Genomic DNA, 18,314 nt, shown 5'->3' on the forward strand with positions numbered 1-18,314 from the left:
ACGCGGCCGATGACGTATGGCGACACTAGCAGACGTGAGGTAGCTGACCGAACGGCAGTCAACCGAACGAACCAACCAACCGACCAACCGACCGACCAACCGACCGATCGACCTATCGCAGCCGCTCGCTTGTAATGGGTTGATTGTCAAATCATTACCATCACTTACATCTTCTAATTACCCAAACCAAACCGACCGGTCAGCCATTGCCATTACGGGCTGCCTCCCACCGTTGGCGGTGGGTCCCTGAGTAGTAGTTCCTTCAAACTTCAAAGTAATTTCATTAGTGAACCCATTAGCGGCGTGCTCCCCAACCCCCCCACTCTCCCCTCAGCGCACGTCGGCCATACGGCACAAACAGACACAGACGCGACATCCAAATACACCGGCTAAACGCAAGCAGAAGCTTAGAGATGTTTAACCAGAGCCTGGGAACAACTTCCGCAAGATCTTTGCTGCGTGGCGCATCCTTGAACAGCACAGAAACAACATTTTCGATCGAAACATAACACGAAAAAGCAAATTAAATGAAATGAAACAGAGCGAATATAAAAGAAACCGGCCGCTGTATGTGTGGTACCGCTTGTGTGTGGAAAATCGATCGCAACAAACAAGCTCCCCGAACAAGCGCGAGTTCATAATTTAAATACGCGCGTACATAACACCTCCGATGGCAACCTTCAAGCGGTCGTCGAAACTGAACAGAGATGGTACGAAGCATTCACTTGCTTTGCCGTTGGTTGTTGATTTGTTTCCGTTGTTTTTTGTGTTTTGTTTTGTTTTTTTTTTGTTTTCCCAACTTTTGTTTCTGCTTCCGTTTCCTAAAACAATTATCCAAACCGATTTCGTTGTATTGTTTGTGAGATTTTTTTTGTTTTTTTGTTCGTTCGATTCTTTCGTTAAATCGCTGCTATTGCATTAAAAGTGATTGAATAAAACAAAAACACACTATTGCGATTGAACTTTGCCCCGGTGCGTGTGTTCCGTCTCGGGGACATTGCCACCTAAACCATATGCCTTATTTTAAAAAAACAAAAACGGTACCGCTCAAATACCTACACAGTTATTACCTCCTTGCTCTTATGTTCAGTTCCATCTTGTCCGCATTCCTTTGGCGCACATCCAAAGTCCAGTGGCAAAGCCGGACAATTCCTTACTCCAACAACCTCGCGAAACTGCCAAGTTAAATCGAACCACCAAAGCAAAACGATTAAAATATTGTTTCTGTGTTCTCAAGGTTGCCGCCACCCCTTGGACAACGACTGTATACCCCCTGCGACGTAAGCCACCGCCGCAAAGCGCAAAGACACACGTCTGTACAGCAAAGTCTGTTCTGTGTACGTTAAACGGAAGTCGGAGAAGAGCCCTCATTATTGCAAGAGATGTAGAGAGAAGATGCGTAGCCCATCGCGTCGGTTGTGATCTAGATACGGGCCACTGACTAGAACACACGCTAGTACACAGACTCGGACACACACACAGCGCATCACACACGACATGCTCCAGCAGGTGTGTGATCAACAGAAGCAGCAGCATCAGCAGCAGCAGCCCGACCAAACCAGAGGTGTACGTTTGAGGCTGACATCGATCACGATCAACAGCAGCAGCAGTGCCTAAACACTCGAACACATACCCTTCTCTACATAGTAGAGGATAACAGGTGGATCTACCGGGTAAGAACAGGGAAGAGCATACCATCAGGATCATCATCATACGCGCAGAAGTTCAGAGTAGAGATATACGGAGTCCAAGATCTCCAATACAGTAGTAGCCAACACCGGAAAGGAAAGGCGTAGCGCAGCAAAGCACCGCAACACAAGATGGCACCGCTACCGATTATTAATCTCGAGCCGAGCGAGGTGAAGGAGATCTTCTGGACGAAGGTGAAGGAACCGCAGTCGCAGCGCAAGCTGATTCTCGTCATCGTCTCGATCGCGCTGCTGCTGGACAACATGCTGTACATGGTGATCGTGCCGATCATACCGGACTACCTGCGCTACATCGGCACCTGGGGCCCGGAGGAACCGTACAACATGAGTGCGCCGACCACCGTCTTCACACCGCACACCCATTCGCACCACGGGCAGGATTCGGCCACCGGCATACTGTTCGCCTCGAAAGCGATCGTGCAGCTGATGGTGAACCCGTTCTCCGGTGCGCTGATCGACCGGATCGGCTACGATCTGCCGATGATGGTGGGGCTGATCATCATGTTCCTGTCCACGATGGTGTTTGCGTGCGGGCGCAGCTACAGCATGCTGTTCTTTGCCCGCTCGTTGCAGGGCGTCGGGTCCGCCTTTGCCGACACGTCCGGGCTGGCCATGATTGCCGATCGGTTCACGGAGGAAGCGGAGCGTACGAAGGCGCTCGGCATTGCGCTGGCGTTCATCAGCTTCGGCTGTCTGGTGGCGCCCCCGTTCGGTGGCGCCCTGTACCAGTTCGCGGGCAAGGAGGTGCCGTTCGTCATCCTGGCGCTGATATCGCTGATCGACGGGTTTATGCTGCTGCTCGTGATGAAACCGATCAAGGAGCAGCTGGCCGACCGGCAGGAGGTGAGGGCCCCGTCCGTACCGATCTGGCGCCTGCTGATGGACCCGTACATTGCCGTCTGTGCCGGCGCGCTCATGATGTCGAACGTGGCGCTCGCCTTCCTGGAGCCGACGATATCGCTCTGGATGGAGGACAATCTGACGACGGACAACTGGAAGATTGGTATGGTGTGGCTGCCCGCCTTCTTCCCGCACGTGTTCGGCGTGATCATCACGGTCAAGATGGCGGCCCAGTACCCGGACAAGCAGTGGCTGATGGCGGCCGGCGGGCTCGCCCTCGAGGGGCTCTGCTGCTTCATCATCCCGTTCAGCTCGTCCTACATCATGCTGATGATACCGATCTGTGGCATCTGCTTCGGCATTGCGCTGATCGATACGGCGCTGCTGCCAACGCTCGGCTACCTGGTGGACATACGGTACGTGTCGGTGTACGGCAGCATCTACGCGATCGCCGACATCTCGTACTCGCTGGCGTACGCCGTCGGGCCGATCATTGCGGGCGGCGTGGTGGAAGCGATCGGCTTCACCGCACTCAACTTCCTGATCGCGTTCTCGAACCTGCTGTACGCACCGGTGATGTACTACCTGCGCAACATCTACGACTTTAAGCACTTCGAGAACGAGGCGAACGTGCTGATGGGCGATCCACCGACGAAGGAGTACCAGACGTACACGATGCACGATCAGCAGATGGTGGGCGAGGAGTACAAGAACCATCTCGAGTACGGGCGTCAAACGGACGATGGCAACTACCAGCAGGAGACTAACATCGATCAAGGGTACTCGCAGAACGGTAGCTATCAACAGCAGCAGCAGCAGCAGGGTGGATATCAGAACTATCAACCGGGATATCAGGAACAGGGTGGCAGCGTCTATCAGCAGCAGCAGCAACAAGCCCCGAGACATCTTCCACAGCAGCCCCAGCCGGTTGCAAATCCCTTCCGACATGGGGAATCGTCAGGACAGCAGCAGCAGCAACCGGCACAACCAAGGATCTCGAATCCATTCCGGCAGGGCTTCTAAAGCCGCAATGCTAAAGCGTTAAAGCGTCTGATCGTAGTGTGCCAGTGGCTGGCAGACGGTAGCGCCCCTGTAACGCTATCGATCGGTTAACTGTTGTTATGCTTCGCTTAATGGGGCTGTATTTAAGGCACATCATGGTGATCACCTCACCGTGTCCAGGAAAAGGACGATCGACGGCAGATCAATTGCTGCAAAACGCAAGACATATAGGACGAAACGACAGTCTAGATCTAGAACCTAGGAGTAAGGAAATTCTCCGGTGGATACGCGTGCCGATCGGACCATTGCCCAGGGGGATCCCACAGGTCGGTTCGAATTGCATCAATATCGTAGACATATCAACCACAAGCGTAACGTTCTATTCGGGTGCAAGGAGACGGCTTTCGTGCGGCATCCGTCCGAGATGGGCCGGTTTGGCACGCGACTCAGCTGGAGAACATTTTAGTTGTTTACACGACTTCAGTTCAGCATTCTCACTAACATAAGACACAACCAAGGTAACGATACATATCAGAGCTTCGTGCTCGCCTGAATTTACCAAAAAGTGATATTATATAGTGGAAGAGTTATTATATCCCTTGTATTATTAGTAGTAGTATTAAGCGATGTGGCACCATCCGTATATGGCACCTGGCACCTGGCGCTCTGGCGTCTCGAGAGGGCATCGAGAGGGCATCAAACCCCTCCCGAGCATGCCTTCCCGCGAGAGACCCAGTGCCCAGGGGATGTACGTGGCGGGATCTCACTCACAGTCTCTAGATATAGTATTACTGCATATCAAACAGAAACAAAACATGCCTAGACACATAAGGATTAGCACTCTGCTACGTTGCTGCTATTCAATTTTCCAAAACCCCGCCTATCTTGCACCTATCGCACGTACGCGGCGGGGCTGTACTCTGTACATTAAGTTTTCCTTGTACACCCGCATTACGCAAAAGGGTACGCTCATCAATGAAAACACGTTGTTGCGTTGCGTTGGTTGCTGCAGGATGCGCTGCTGCAGGTGGAGCAGACCGCCGCACCACCATGTGCTGGGGTAGGCTCCAGTTCCGGCAGCACCATCTAGCCGCCTCCTGACCTGAAAGTCTCTAATGGTATCAATTAAAATAGTTTACAGTTCGTTCGCAGTTCGGTGGCAGTAACCGGCGGCACCAGAGGAACCAGCAGGACCGAGGTGTAGGTTTTCAAAACCGCACGCCACTGCTGCCCTTCCCGGTGCTGCTCGGTAACATGTGTAAAGTGAAGCGAAACACGAACCTATACTTACTCACGTATATCTATTACGGAATTACATTTACACACATACACACACTTAACGAAATGGGTTAGTCGGAAGGGAAGAGCGTACAAAGCTTGGACAAAAGATGTATTAACGTTTTTCATATTTATCTTTCATACACGCTCAGCTATTGTGTAAAGTTTAGAAAGTCCCTCTGCCAGCTGAACAGCGCACCGAAAAACGAAGTCTATTAGAGTTTGGATGTATTATACACTGATCATGCTTTACAACTCTCGTCCTTTTACCTTCTCCCCCTTATGCGTCTGCGTACTATATCAAATGGTGGAGGCGGAATAGATTATAGGAACAATTATCACAATCATATCAGAGCGATCGGGCTGGCGACTTGTGCCCTACCGTGCCAGCGTTGTTGGAACAGGCCGATCGTGTAAACGAATGCAATTGAACCGAGCAAATTAAAGAGCAACCAGCAGCAGCAGCAGGGCTCTTCGGAGGACCGTACAGATAGGCAAACGATAAACTTTATCCCGTAAGACTGGCAAGTATAGGTGTGCAAGCAAAAGCTACTGATAAATAGAACACGACTTCTGTTCACGAATCAGCGTATCAATCGTATGTATATTATTTCGGTTTTGCTTACGTCAAACGTAAAGCTTTAAACTTTTTCTCCCAACCAAGGTTCACAGTGTATTTACTCTTCTTGCAAAGGGAGTATATTTAGGATTGCGTTACTTTTTTTCACATTATCTTGCATCTCTTTCGAAAACATTCAAATAACGGCAACGTGCTCTTCTCACGCTCTGCGTGCTGCATCGTTTGCGTAAAATCACAGCGTATCGAATGTATCAAGCAAGCTTAGCAAGATGTCGCAAAAAATAAATCACACTAGCATTTGCTATCATTGCTACTCATACTTGCGCCTGAATGGAAGAGGCGTATGAAATGATTTAATTTGTTTGTACATATTATCAACCGGAAGACGCAACCGCATTATCCGCCGGTGAGGTTACTACACCTCGCCCAAGCGGTTACAACGGTAACGACTCCCGGGACTCACACTAATCAACACAATTAATGCTAGTTTTTTAAGTACATCAGGGTATGGCGTGTTTATGTGCGGCGTGTGTGTGTGGTGTGCGGTGTGCTTGAGAGATCTGAAAGGATCCATCGGCACGCCATACCCGCATATCGCAAAACGAGCTCTGGCGTAGCCGAGGTAGCGTTGCCGCATTGCCCATTTGCTAGAAAAACCGAAGAAGTAAAACCGGACTCATCGTAAACGGACGCGAACGTCTACGGGTACAGAGAGTACAGACGAGGTTTTGTAGGCTCTGCCGTGTGGCGCGCATCGATACGTGAGCCATAGCATGTACCATAGTAGACGGTAGATCGTGAGACAACACCACGCAAGGCGAGAAATGGTGGTGAATGATCATTTGTAGATTAAAAACTGAGCTGCAAAGCAATCTAGCGGCTCCACAGCACGACTTACTTTAGTGGTGTCCTGCGTGTTTGCGGGACTGTAATGTTATCCCCGCGAGGTAGTAGTGTTATTTGAACGATCCTTTCCAACGCACGGGAACGTTCCGGTGTCAGATTCGTTGCCGTACTCGACTATTATTCCATCTCACCATTCTCATCATCGTACGTGTAACGTGTAGCGTAACGTAAAGCGCACAAAGTTGTTGATATATCTGTTTGCGTTTCCCCTCCCTTCCTGTTTTCCCTCCTAATTCGTTACAGACGAGCTCATCCACTCAGTTCGGGATGTTTTTCGTAGTGTGGTAATAATGTCGCTCGTTACCATAACAACTAGATAGAATGAAATTCAAAATTCCAAAAAAATAGCAAACATACTATTAGCTCTTACGGTAGTAGTGACCAAAACAACAACAAAAAAAACCACGAATTAGACACTTAAGTATAAGTCCTATGTATTATTTTCGGAAGATCGTGGTAATCGGAGCATAGGTTGGAGCTTGTATTCTGAGGCAAGCATAAGATGAAGCGAAAAACAGAACAACTAAAAAGCAATATAATCAACCCACAGGCGCAAACACAGGAGCGTAAATTGCGACCCACTGAAGTGGTGTTAATGTCGCAAACATCGTTTTAGTTTAACGTGAATGGTGAATACAAAAACACTGGGTAAAGCGAACGAATATTACAACTAACCTGTGCCTAGCTATATTTCGACCTGTTCAAAGACAATTTAGAAAATCAACTCCTTGTTTCACATCACAACAGTTCAATTGTTTAGAGGGGAAAAACATAATTTTCTTTAATATGTTGCTATGTTGCGTTGGAGTAATGACATAGCAGAGAAAGATATGAATTTCGTTTTTTTTTTTTGGCAAAACCTTCGTAAAAAAGCCACTGTAAATCGAATGATGCGAGCAAACATCATCATATTACATCGCCATTTATCCTAGAACCAAACCAAAATGCCAGTGTTATACCAACTACGACCATGTGTCGGCGTGTCTGATAAATGTTCTTCACTAACTAACTCGTTACAAGTTACAGAAACAACATCATTATACATTAATACTCCTTAACCGGGCGTCCCCTTTACACTGCACCAGTCAAACGTGTTTAGTGGTTAAGTGAAACCCCTGTATTGTTGAATGTGTAGTATTATTGCATTATAATCACGAGATGGATAAAAAAGAATGGAAGGCGTACAACAACATACTCAAAATAGTAGCGGAAATGAAAGGGAGAAACAAAACTATCCGATCTCTACACACCTCCAAACCGACACCGGTTTGGTCGGTGGGTGTATAAAAAAAGTATTATGAAAAAAAAAAACAAACATTTGCTTTGAAAAAGTAAGTGGAAATATAAATGAAACAAACACACATACACACACATCATATAAATATATATATAAACAAATGTACACCCCAAAACACACACACACACGTACACGACGGGCTATGTATTCCAGCATTAAATGTAGTATGTAGAGGGTGAAGAAACTTTCAACCCAAAAAAAAAAACGTCACTTGTTAGTATGCAAACTTCTATAGTTAATATTGTAAAGTGTCCTATCTACGAACCTATCTAACGTTTCTCGAAGTATGTATGTGTGCATGGAAATGCTTTCGCAACCGTTATCATTGTTGTCTTCACTGAACAAAGATCCTGTTTTGTTGATAACAGTTTTTGTTTCAATTTTTTGTGGTTGATTTTTATACACAAATCGTTTCGTGGCACATAAACACTTAGTTGTGACTAATTATAAACTTATTGGTGAATTACTCGGTTCAATGGCCTGTCTGTCGGGGCCTACTGTTGTTTCTTATTGAGATCGTTTCTAAGTAGAAGATCATTTATTTGCAGCTTGTATTTATTTGCAATATTTGCACTTCTTCATACGTTCAAACGATCGGAACTGATTTATACACTCAATCTCTTAAGAGGAAGAGGGGTAGTAAACTCCCCTAAAAGTGATTAAGATGATAATGCCCCTTTTCGCCGATATTGTGTACATATCGTTAGCTTTCCATTCCAAAGGGCAATGTATGGGAAGAAGTAAACAAGAGCGATGGTCAAATGGGCCGGGTCATGTGTAATATTTACTACTACCTATTTACTACCACCACCAAATCCGTTAGTGTGTGCTACCGGAAGGTTCCTTTTGTTGGCTGATTTGCGTACTGATACTGAGCAAAACCGTCACTGCGCGAAGGTGTGCGCAACGCTTGGACGCATGGACACAACGATGTTTTCTCGGCAGCTTTACAAGGCGGGAGAGGAATGGGAAGAACGCCGTTTGCACCTTCCTCCACGCTTTCGTATGCATGGTAGTTAAGGAAGCCCAGTTGCTGAGATATGCTATAAACATTATTATTAGTAGCTAATTAAGACATTTAGTCGATAAAAGTCTCTGTACAATTGTGGGCAGGCAAATGGTTTGCTTTTATGCTAGTTTTACTTCGTTATCCCTCTTTCGTTGAGAATCTTTACAAGCAATTCTGCTGTTCTGCTGTTGGATCAGAAACAAAGCAAAAGTGGGAAACAACAACAACAAAAAACCATAAAAAAGTTAGTAGAAAACGAAACGTACACTCCACTTCAAGTAGCGTCAGGCAGGGTCAGCAGGCGAAATTGTATTGGACAACAAACAAAAATTTTGACCCACCATCCCCGTTCGCTCGCTCCCAAATTTTAGCAATTATACCAATCGATAAGCATAAGCATAACAACCGCATTATTGCGAAGCTACTATACACAACCCAACCCAACACGCGCGATTGTGCGTGCGCGTGTGTAAGGTGCATAATGATCTATATACAACAACAAAAAAACAAAAAACATATTTAACTTATACACCGCTAAAAGAAAGCAAAACAAAACCAACAAACAACTGCAACCGAGTGAACCGAGAACATACATGGAAGAGAGATTATAGGGTTATTATACTATTCAAAATATATACATAAAAATATATAGAAAAAAACAAATGAAACTTATGCATTAAAGCGCCGCCGTCTCAGAGCGGCCGGAAGAGATCCTTGACCTTGACTGGAAACCATTTTTTCGTTCCGTTTTTTTTCACATTGCGATGTGACAGTATTGGATGCGAATGGATGCCAGGAGAAACACTAATCAGCAGCAAAATGATTGTGTAGTTATTAACACCTCCACACCGCATCAAGGAAGGGTGGACTACTTACACCCCCAGATCCCTGAACAGCGCATGTTGTTTTAGTTCTTTTTAAGCTCCCTCTCAAAACAAATGCACCAAACAAATGCAGTATAGTAGCGACTCTACCAGGTACGCAAAGTACGGGAGAATCAATGCAAAACCAGCACACACCAAAACAACACAGCAAACATATCAATGGTAAAATATCACGTTCAACAACTGCAAACTTAAGATTACAAAAAACAAACTCCGTATTAAGCAAAAAGATAAGCAAAACAGAGGAACAAACGAGAGAGAGAGAGAAAAACAAATAGAAAAACAAAGCAACCCAGGACAGAACATGGAAGTTAAGTAAAAATAAACAACACAAAATAACATCCACAAAATGGTATAGTTGGTAATAGTTGTATTTTAATGGTTATTAAATCAAATTCAAACGAAAATGGCATGATGTGTATGTATGTGTGTGTGAAAGTGGACACGTGTTTCGAAACTGGTTTGGGAAAGGAAGGGGAGCGGTGTAGGGGGGATTGATGTATGCGTACGAAAGGGAAGTGCAGTGAGAAAAGGGGGAATAACGATAGGAAATGATGTTGATGTTTGTCGAGCCAGGGAAAAGCTATTCGCTGGGGGTAAAGGAGTGTCGGTGAACAACCGGAGGAAGCGCTGTAAGACGAAGATGATGGCTAATAACTGAAATAAACATATTTAGTTCGACATTAAAATATAACCTATCTACCCGTGGGTGTGGTTTGAATGTTTCAGTATGATTTCAATTGAATTATGTTATGTTTTAAGACAACCAAGCTAGAGATGACAATGTGTGGAGCTAAGTGTACTGTTGCGCGTCAAGTGCATACTAGAGACATTTAGCGCCCTCTAATGGCAATTTTATGTATTACAGGAGACGGTTGATCTTTCTTGTCATATTCATTTTCTAATCAACAGTTTGTTTAGTTGAAGCGTTTTATAAATGACAAAAGCGTTCATAATACAGTATTTTATTGTGTATAATCACCCTTTTTCTTTAGAAATACTCAAAATTATTTACACTAATGGCTACGGCGAATCTAACCCCATCCAAAACAGTGTCCACGATTCATCGTATTCAACTACGCGAAAAACCTCAACTGCAATAATTGGTAAAGTTTTATTAAATCCACCCTCGAATGCTCCCAATTCTGTTGCCGGTGGCCGCCCCTTCTCTGAACACAAATCCATCGCAACAGGAAATTATACCACCATCACCACCGCCCATATTATGTACAACACAGTACGGATGAAACCATAGAAAGATGAAATCCTTTTTGGATGGTCGTGCGTGCCCTTTTCTCAACTACCGGCACCAAATGAATAAATTAAAACACAAACCCACGGATTTCCCGTTCACTGTAGTACCGCCGTGCACAAAGCAGCAGCAGCAGCGGATGTTTCCGGTGTGTACAAAAGAAATAGCGCCGCTTATCCTGCCTTTATAGCGCTGCCATTTCCTGCCCGTTGTGTTGCTGGTTGCTGGTGAACATCATGGCAAACAACGAGCGCCGACACGCTTAATAATAAAGATAAATAATGCTAAATTGAAGTTTAATTAGGAGACACCGGTTTGGTTTACGGATTTTCGTTTACCAGGCTCTAATTTTGCTACTTTATTTTTTAGTAAGGCGTTTTTTTACAGAACATTGCAATGGTGTTTTCCTGCGACAACTGTTAAATTGCTGCGGCAAGCGATTCGTTTCGTTCTATAAAATTAATGTGTTCTGTAATTTGTGTTGGGGGACAACCAAGGCACCCCCCAAAAAAACCCCTTCCGATCGATCATTTCGTTTGCATATCTGCACAATTGGTGGCACGTGCCGGGGTAGACCTTGGGCCCGATTCACCACGCTGCTCGCTGCCGGGTTGATGATGCTTAACCCCATTCAAGAGGACGGAACAAATCCGATTCTGTCACGCCATTAGCAATTGGGTGGAGAGGAGTGGAACAGGCTCGACCGACCAAGAAATTCGCCCCGAATAAAACCACCCCGTTGGTGGCACGTGCACAATTGCCGGAGTGTAGTTGCTTTGGCGGGTTTGGTTGGACACACTGATTATCCGATTGTAATTACGACGGGCACACGTGGGCGAGCGGGCGAACAATGCCACCACTTGACAAGGATAATAATAAAGCAAGGATCTTTTTTTGGTGTTGGTGGTGAGCAAATGAAAGAATAAACTCTAACAAGGTTATAGGGATGTGGAAATGGTTCGTTGCTGTTTGCCATGTTTTGACTATAATCGTGGTTTAGACGTCTATTCATTATGATCGGTTGTAAAGATTCTATAACGTGTTGGCTTAAGATAAAAATGGATGGCCTCTGTCGCCCAAAATTGCTCATAATTCTTTGTAACATTAAATGAGCAAAAGCAGCTTCTAAAACAAAACGAATAAGCAATGTCCTTTCAATCAACCGCATAATCCGAACAGATGACTCTGTAGGAAGGATTCCTGTAGTAATTGAACGAGACACAGACAGATTATTCAGTTAGTGGTTAACGTCTTGAAAGATGGGATGATGGAGTCTTTCAAAACTGTTCCTTGACAGTGAGTGAATGTTCCTTTAAAACGTTGACATTGGATTTGAGCAACCAGGAGCAACACTATGAGAGTTGGTGTATCCTTAAGGTGAATTGACCTGGTTTAAAGCAAACCAAAGAATCTTTTCCTCCTAACCCTTTAATGTTTTCACCATCATAAAACATGTCAAACACTATTTATGTGTCCCTTTAAAACACCCGGTAGGTCGACACGTTAGCCAGTCGAGTTTCGGGTTCGGGGCTACCAAGCTATCCGCCCCGTGTGTTAGCCACACAGAGCCGACGATAGCCTGAGAGTGTACAGTGTACGCATGGGGAAAAATTGAATTACATTAAACTCTGACTCGATTCTAACACCATTACGGGTTGCCGGTGTTGCCGATCTGCCTCTCCTGGTGCTAGATGATGAAGTTGATGGTCGTGAGGTGCTCCACACATGCGTAAAGTTCCCCACCGCAACATACCCGGGAAAGGATGCTGGACGGGAATGTTTTTAATAGAGTCGAACTAATTGGATCAACCCACGGTCGGCCGTGTATGATTTTTAATTGGACACGGTGTTGGTAAAAGGGTTCTTTTTTTTTTTGCTCCTAATTATTCAATCACGTCAAAAAAAATTATGAATTATGTTGTGTTGATGTTGAAATTTAAAAGCTGAGTTTAGTAATTTGTTTCTTTTTTATTGTAATTTTGTTTAAATGTTAGCCTAAAATGAAGCCAAATATAACTTTCTTCTCAATGTATTGCTCGCACATCTTACAGCTCTGCTTGAATTAGCGTTTAATTAATTACAGTCGACAGTCGATTTATGTTTCCTTTACCGCGAGAAATGCTGCAGACATGCTTATCACAAATCATTTCTACAACAACATCTACCATCGGACCAACATCCCATACCGTGTGCGACCTGAAATCATTTGCCAGAATACCAGAAAATAAGAGCCATCACCTGTCGGTCGATTAACCGCCAGCCAGCCCGTACAGAGGCAGCTTACAGATTGAACTCGTTACATCCTGTCATTTGCAACGACGCTTATCCTCCCGTGTCGTCCGCTCCAGCACGATCCGTTGTGCCCACCACACCACCCTTGCAATTGCAGATCAAAAGACTTGCCCCCGTTCCTTTCTCGCTGTGTAGTGTAGCGATTTGTATAAAAATCGATAAATTACATGCGACCCCTGCTCTGAATGCCGTCAGCCGGATGGACAGCTTCCATCCGTTGATTCCGTTTTGCGACACGCCGGAAGCTGGTTTTGCTGGAAATTCTGGAAACCCCACCCCACTGGCAAGTCAATTCACGCAGCTTCACCTTTTCGAACCTTGCCGCTGGCGCGAGAGCTGGCTGCTTGTACGCGTACAACATAAAAGCCAGACTACATGCTTTATTTATGCTCGTCGGAACGCAGCATTAGCTTTCCTTCTGTTCAGGGCTTTTGTCAGCCCAGTAATAGCATTCAGCAGCAGCAGCAGCAGCAGCAGAACATTTGTAACAATATCTTAATTAACACTAATGGAATCCTTACTTCGGTGCCGAGCCGCGCCCCGATTGAGATTCTGTTGCCTTTTGCGGATGTTTTTGGCCGCAGTTTTCATCAAGGAATAACATCATCAAACCAACCAACCAACCTCCCCGCCTCCAAACCAACGTACGGGCGAGAGAAGCCCAGGGAAAGTGCGAAAAGGTGAACAAACTTCTTCATTTTCACGTACCAACTTTGCGCTCGTTTTGGCTCGAATGGCGAAGAAACTTTTCCATTTCCCTTTTTCTGGTGCTGTTGATGCGGAGTTTTCCGCATCGTATTTCCTTACGGTATACGCTTGGTGGGAAGAGGGTGCTGTGTTGGTGTGTTTCTTTTCCCTGTATTTCTGTATCTTATCCTGAATGCTAGTGCTGTGTTCGAATTACGCCTAGCTGGTGCGCTAAAGTGTGGGAATTTTTAACGACTGTGCATGTTTGGGGATGGTTGTCTTAAAGATGCCTTAGTAAGAGTCTTGCTGTAATAGGATCGCCAATTGCTTGGTGCGAGAGAAAATTACGGTAGAAATTCGTAACCTGTTGGATAAAATCGAGGCATAGTACTATGAAAAAGCAAATGCAATGTTTTCAAACTCACTTTTATGACTTTAATAAAACCAAATCGCTGCAGCATATTTGCATATCCTTTGCATGCCGATTAAGCATGATAATAATCGCGTCCATCACTGCCATAAAATCGTACCCAAATGCGTTCTATTTAAATATTCCTTGCAATACTATACGCCCAAAGGTTATGTCTGCAATAACACGTATCGTAAATCATTCAACGTAGAAACAAAATAAATTCACATTTTCGATATTGCTGTCCTTTTCCAAGACGTTAAAAAACACAACGCTGAATGTAGAACATAATTTAATGCTATTCTTTTTGCGAAAGAATAGAAGAGTTTAAGCTTAAAAGGAGAAAATAACAACAAGCAAAGGAGTGGTAGAATAGAACCTCCACAAAACAAAAAGGTTAGGGCGAAGCGCAGAAAACAAACAACAGCAATAAAAACAACAACACCAACGTTGCGTCGTTAACGAATCAAACCCCAGCAGGCGGGTGCGGTTTTCGCATGGGCTGTAACATGTTAAGGTAAGCAGGCTGTTTACCTTAAAGGGAAACGTCTTGAAGGAACGGCTGTTTGAGCTGTTTAAAAGAGACCGTGTTTTGCCTGAAAAAAAGCGAACTTTCTTTCATGCGACATGCGTATTTCCAGGTGAGTTTATAGATGGAAAAAACTCCCTCAAATGACTATTATATCTTTAAATTAAACAGATTGTTTTGTGATAACTCGGACTGTGTCGAACAGAGTTGAGCTCCGTTAGGACGTAAAGAACAGCCACCAAACCTTCTCCTATTGGGTTTGGCACGGAGAGTTTACTCTAGCTTTACTAGCCTGAAGCAAATGTGTGTGTGTATATATATTTTATCCAATTTGACGGGTGGGGGGTTTCATTTAACGGTTTGGCAAACGGTCTTTCGTTTCATGTTTCATTAGGGAGTGATTTAGAGAGGGAGAGAGAGAGAGAGGACGAAATGGACGATGATTTAGATTCTCGTCATGTATATTTACCTGCTACATACACACGTGTCTGGGTGGTTAGACGGTAGCCGATGGTGGTGAGTGCGGGTGGTTGGTGTTACACGTGCCACGGGGACGCCACACGCGTTTGCGCGTAGTTACACGACTACGCAACGAAAAGGTAATGTTGCTCAAGACGCACACGGTGGTGAGAGCGGCGGGTAAACAGAAAACCCAACCAAGACTTTAGGGAAAACTCGTTCTTAGTTCTTTTTTTATTCTCCTAAATTTCAGCTTTAAATTATGCGAAAATTGATTAAACCTTTATCGTTGTACAAACAGAAATGAAATTGATTTTTACACAATCTTAATAGAAACATGTTGGGTGTTTCCTTTGCAATATCATCGAGAATAATACAGATCTAAAACGAAAATAATAAAACAAAACTTTTACAATTCAAAGTAGACAACATCATCGACAATAACCTTTTCTTGCCGCCTCTTTTGACACAGCAGCTGCTACCCCTTCTTCCGGTTAAAATTTCACTCGCAAAAAGGTCAAGCTGAAATCACACCGACAAGCCAAATAGACAGCCTCAACCTCCCCCCGTACCGTCTGCCGTTGAATGCATTTTATTTGCACAGTCAATCGATCGCCACTAATTTTCCGTTTTCCGGCCACTGTTGGTCGTACGCGGGGTTGGTCCGCACAGTAGTGAAGTAGAGTTTACAAACGGAATTGAAGAAAGCTAAGCTTGCCTTTAGCTCCTCACAACCACATTCGCAGATTGGGAAGATTGACAAATGGTCAACACAAAGAAGAATCCTGCATGTACGACAACACAGCACAAAGAATGGTACAAAGTACGGTCGTCACCCTACCAGAACAAGGAGAGCTATCCTTGTACTTGCATGCGCGGTTCTTTCTTCTGGCCTTCCGGGTTGCCATTCTTTTGCTTTTGCTATACACGTATACGAACAAAAGTAGCTCACCTTCCTGCCCCTTCGCAAAGGCAAATCCTTCGCTTCAAGCACCATTGATTTTGGGCCACTACTGAGTATCTTCACGCAGGAGTAAGAGAGCCTCCAGTAGCAGCTGCAGCCTCTTGCCACACTTGAAGCAGAATGCGCGTGTGTGTGCGTGTGTTCGTGTTTCCAAGGGCTGATCCCACTCGTCCGCCTCCTTTACACAGGATTGATTAAAGGTGATAGTACACGGCACTACCACCACACCAAGCTGGTCACCACTCCACCACTTGGGCCGAAGCTGAAGTGCTGCTGGCGGTAGTAGTGATGGTTTGGGATTACACGCCAGCTTCAATTTCACAAGCACAGCCTGCTTTGTGGCACAAAAATTGGCGAACAGAAAACCGTTTTCAATTTCTGCCAACAATTGAAGGACTTCCGCATACACACACACACACGCACGCACAATGGGTGAAATCCGAGCATCAGCAGCCGTGTTTCAGTAGCACATGGTTAAACCGTTGGCTAAGCTTGCTTCGTTAGAGGAAAATTCAATCTTCCACAGCATGTGAACGTGGGGCTGCCTGCCGGTGGGAAAAGATAACCCTCAGCTGTAGACAAACTTTTTGACTCGCAGAAAGTGGGGAAGAGAGGGCAAGATGGAGCGAGAGAGAGAGAGAGAGAGAATGGGATCCATCTATACCATCCATATCCGTTTGCCGATCCATCGATGCTGCTGCTGCTGCTGTTAGTTGTGCATGGTTGGTTCGTTACAATCGCCACGATGCAATGGAAGGAAGTGCAACCGTCCAAGGCAGGATGCACCAACACTTCGCCACCAACTTTAGGAACTTTGCGATCAAGCGGATTAAGTTTCATCATTACTTTGCTCAAAGAGTTGACTGCTTTATCGTCCTTCAGCCACAAAGGAAGGATGAAAAGAACCGGATTTAAGTGGCGCGATAGAGAAAATCAATTTTCTCTTAAAAGATTTTTAAAATCTGTCAGTACTCCTTCTTCTTTTCCTGAAATCATTATTAAAAGCGAATTTAATAAATGGTGCCAACAAGGTGTGAGCAGACGCTTTGAAAATGTCGATCATATTTTTAGACTTTACCGCTTCCATCCCATCCCGTAAATCGTAAATCCTTCTGGTGCTGCAATAATCACACCACGAGGTTTTCCACCCCGTTGTGTTTCTTTTTTTTCGCCAGTCTCCAGTCGGCCAATATCACACAGCAGGACGCCATCGACCGCCACGTGGTGTAGGTGCGTGGTGTCTTAATCCGCACCGGCTAAAGTCCTCCTCCCGTGGACGTGCGGCGCGCCCTACGGGGGTGCTCTCACTGCATGAATCCACCGTTTGCAACCAGTTGGCAACAACATCAAACAAACGTTGTTAATTCCGTATTGAACGTAGGGCAGCGGCAAAGACTTCCCTTTTGCTTCTTTCCTGCACTGTGTGCTGGCGTTTTTATCCGGGGGAGAGCAAACCATTTCATCTAATGTCACCTGCAACGTGCCATATTATCCGCGTTGGGGTGAAACGGCGGCACCCGTGGGGGCCAGTCTGTCATGCTGCTGTGTGTGTGTGTGGTGGTGACGAGTCTGTATCTGCATTCAAACGAAAAACAGTATTGAGCCGTTCGGTCGCAAGATGAAGAACGCGCGCGCGGCGTGAAATGTTATTTTTATGTCGTTTTGATTGCTGCTGGAATGGTTTGGTATTGTTTTTGCGTTGGAATGGGACTGGGGGACAATACAAACGGGAAATAGGGTTCGACGTCGCCTGGGTCGATATAATAGGGGAAATTGGGAACCAAGTTTAGACACATGGTTGTTTTCCATTGTGTCATAGACAGTTCTGGAGGGATGTGAAGAATCTTTTTTCCAATAATACTCCCTGAATTGCTGAATTAGTCAATTTTTATCTTGAAGAATGAGAATTTGATTTGAATTTGACTCTCAGCATCCCAACAGGACCAGTTGTGAAGGTCAATTACCTTATTTTGGTGATAATCTTGTGACACTTGGATAACGTTCAAAGATCTAAGTGAAGTATACTTGCATTTCAAATGTACTAAATTAAGCCTCTTCAGCAACTTTTGGTGTAACTTTGTGGAAATCGTTCATCTACTGCTTTACCTACTGTTAATCTGCTTCACACTGTACGGTCCCCGTATTGGACAATGATTTCAGTGAGCTTTCTATGACACAAATAGGTCACCTCCGACCTAAATCGTCACTTGTGTAACG

At 45.1% G+C, this 18,314-nt stretch overlaps 1 protein-coding gene across 3 annotated transcripts in view; it reads left to right on the forward strand.

The window, feature by feature from the left end:
• LOC120947360 (vesicular acetylcholine transporter-like) overlaps nt 1-18,314 on the forward strand; it is a 37,083-nt gene that overhangs the window by 11,955 nt on the left and 6,814 nt on the right. The window contains exon 2 of one of the 3 annotated variants that reach the window (XM_040362613.2): nt 1,238-10,203. The exons of the other annotated variants lie outside the window; for them this stretch is intronic. Coding sequence (XP_040218547.2) covers nt 1,821-3,572 — 1,752 coding nt within the window. The 5' untranslated portion in view covers nt 1,238-1,820 and the 3' untranslated portion in view covers nt 3,573-10,203. Of the gene's footprint in view, nt 1-1,237; nt 10,204-18,314 lie in introns of those variants that run through there. 3 annotated transcript variants of the gene reach the window in all.

The sequence above is a fragment of the Anopheles coluzzii genome, chromosome 2 (genome assembly GCF_943734685.1).
Source record: "Anopheles coluzzii chromosome 2, AcolN3, whole genome shotgun sequence".
Taxonomy (NCBI): domain Eukaryota; kingdom Metazoa; phylum Arthropoda; class Insecta; order Diptera; family Culicidae; genus Anopheles; species Anopheles coluzzii.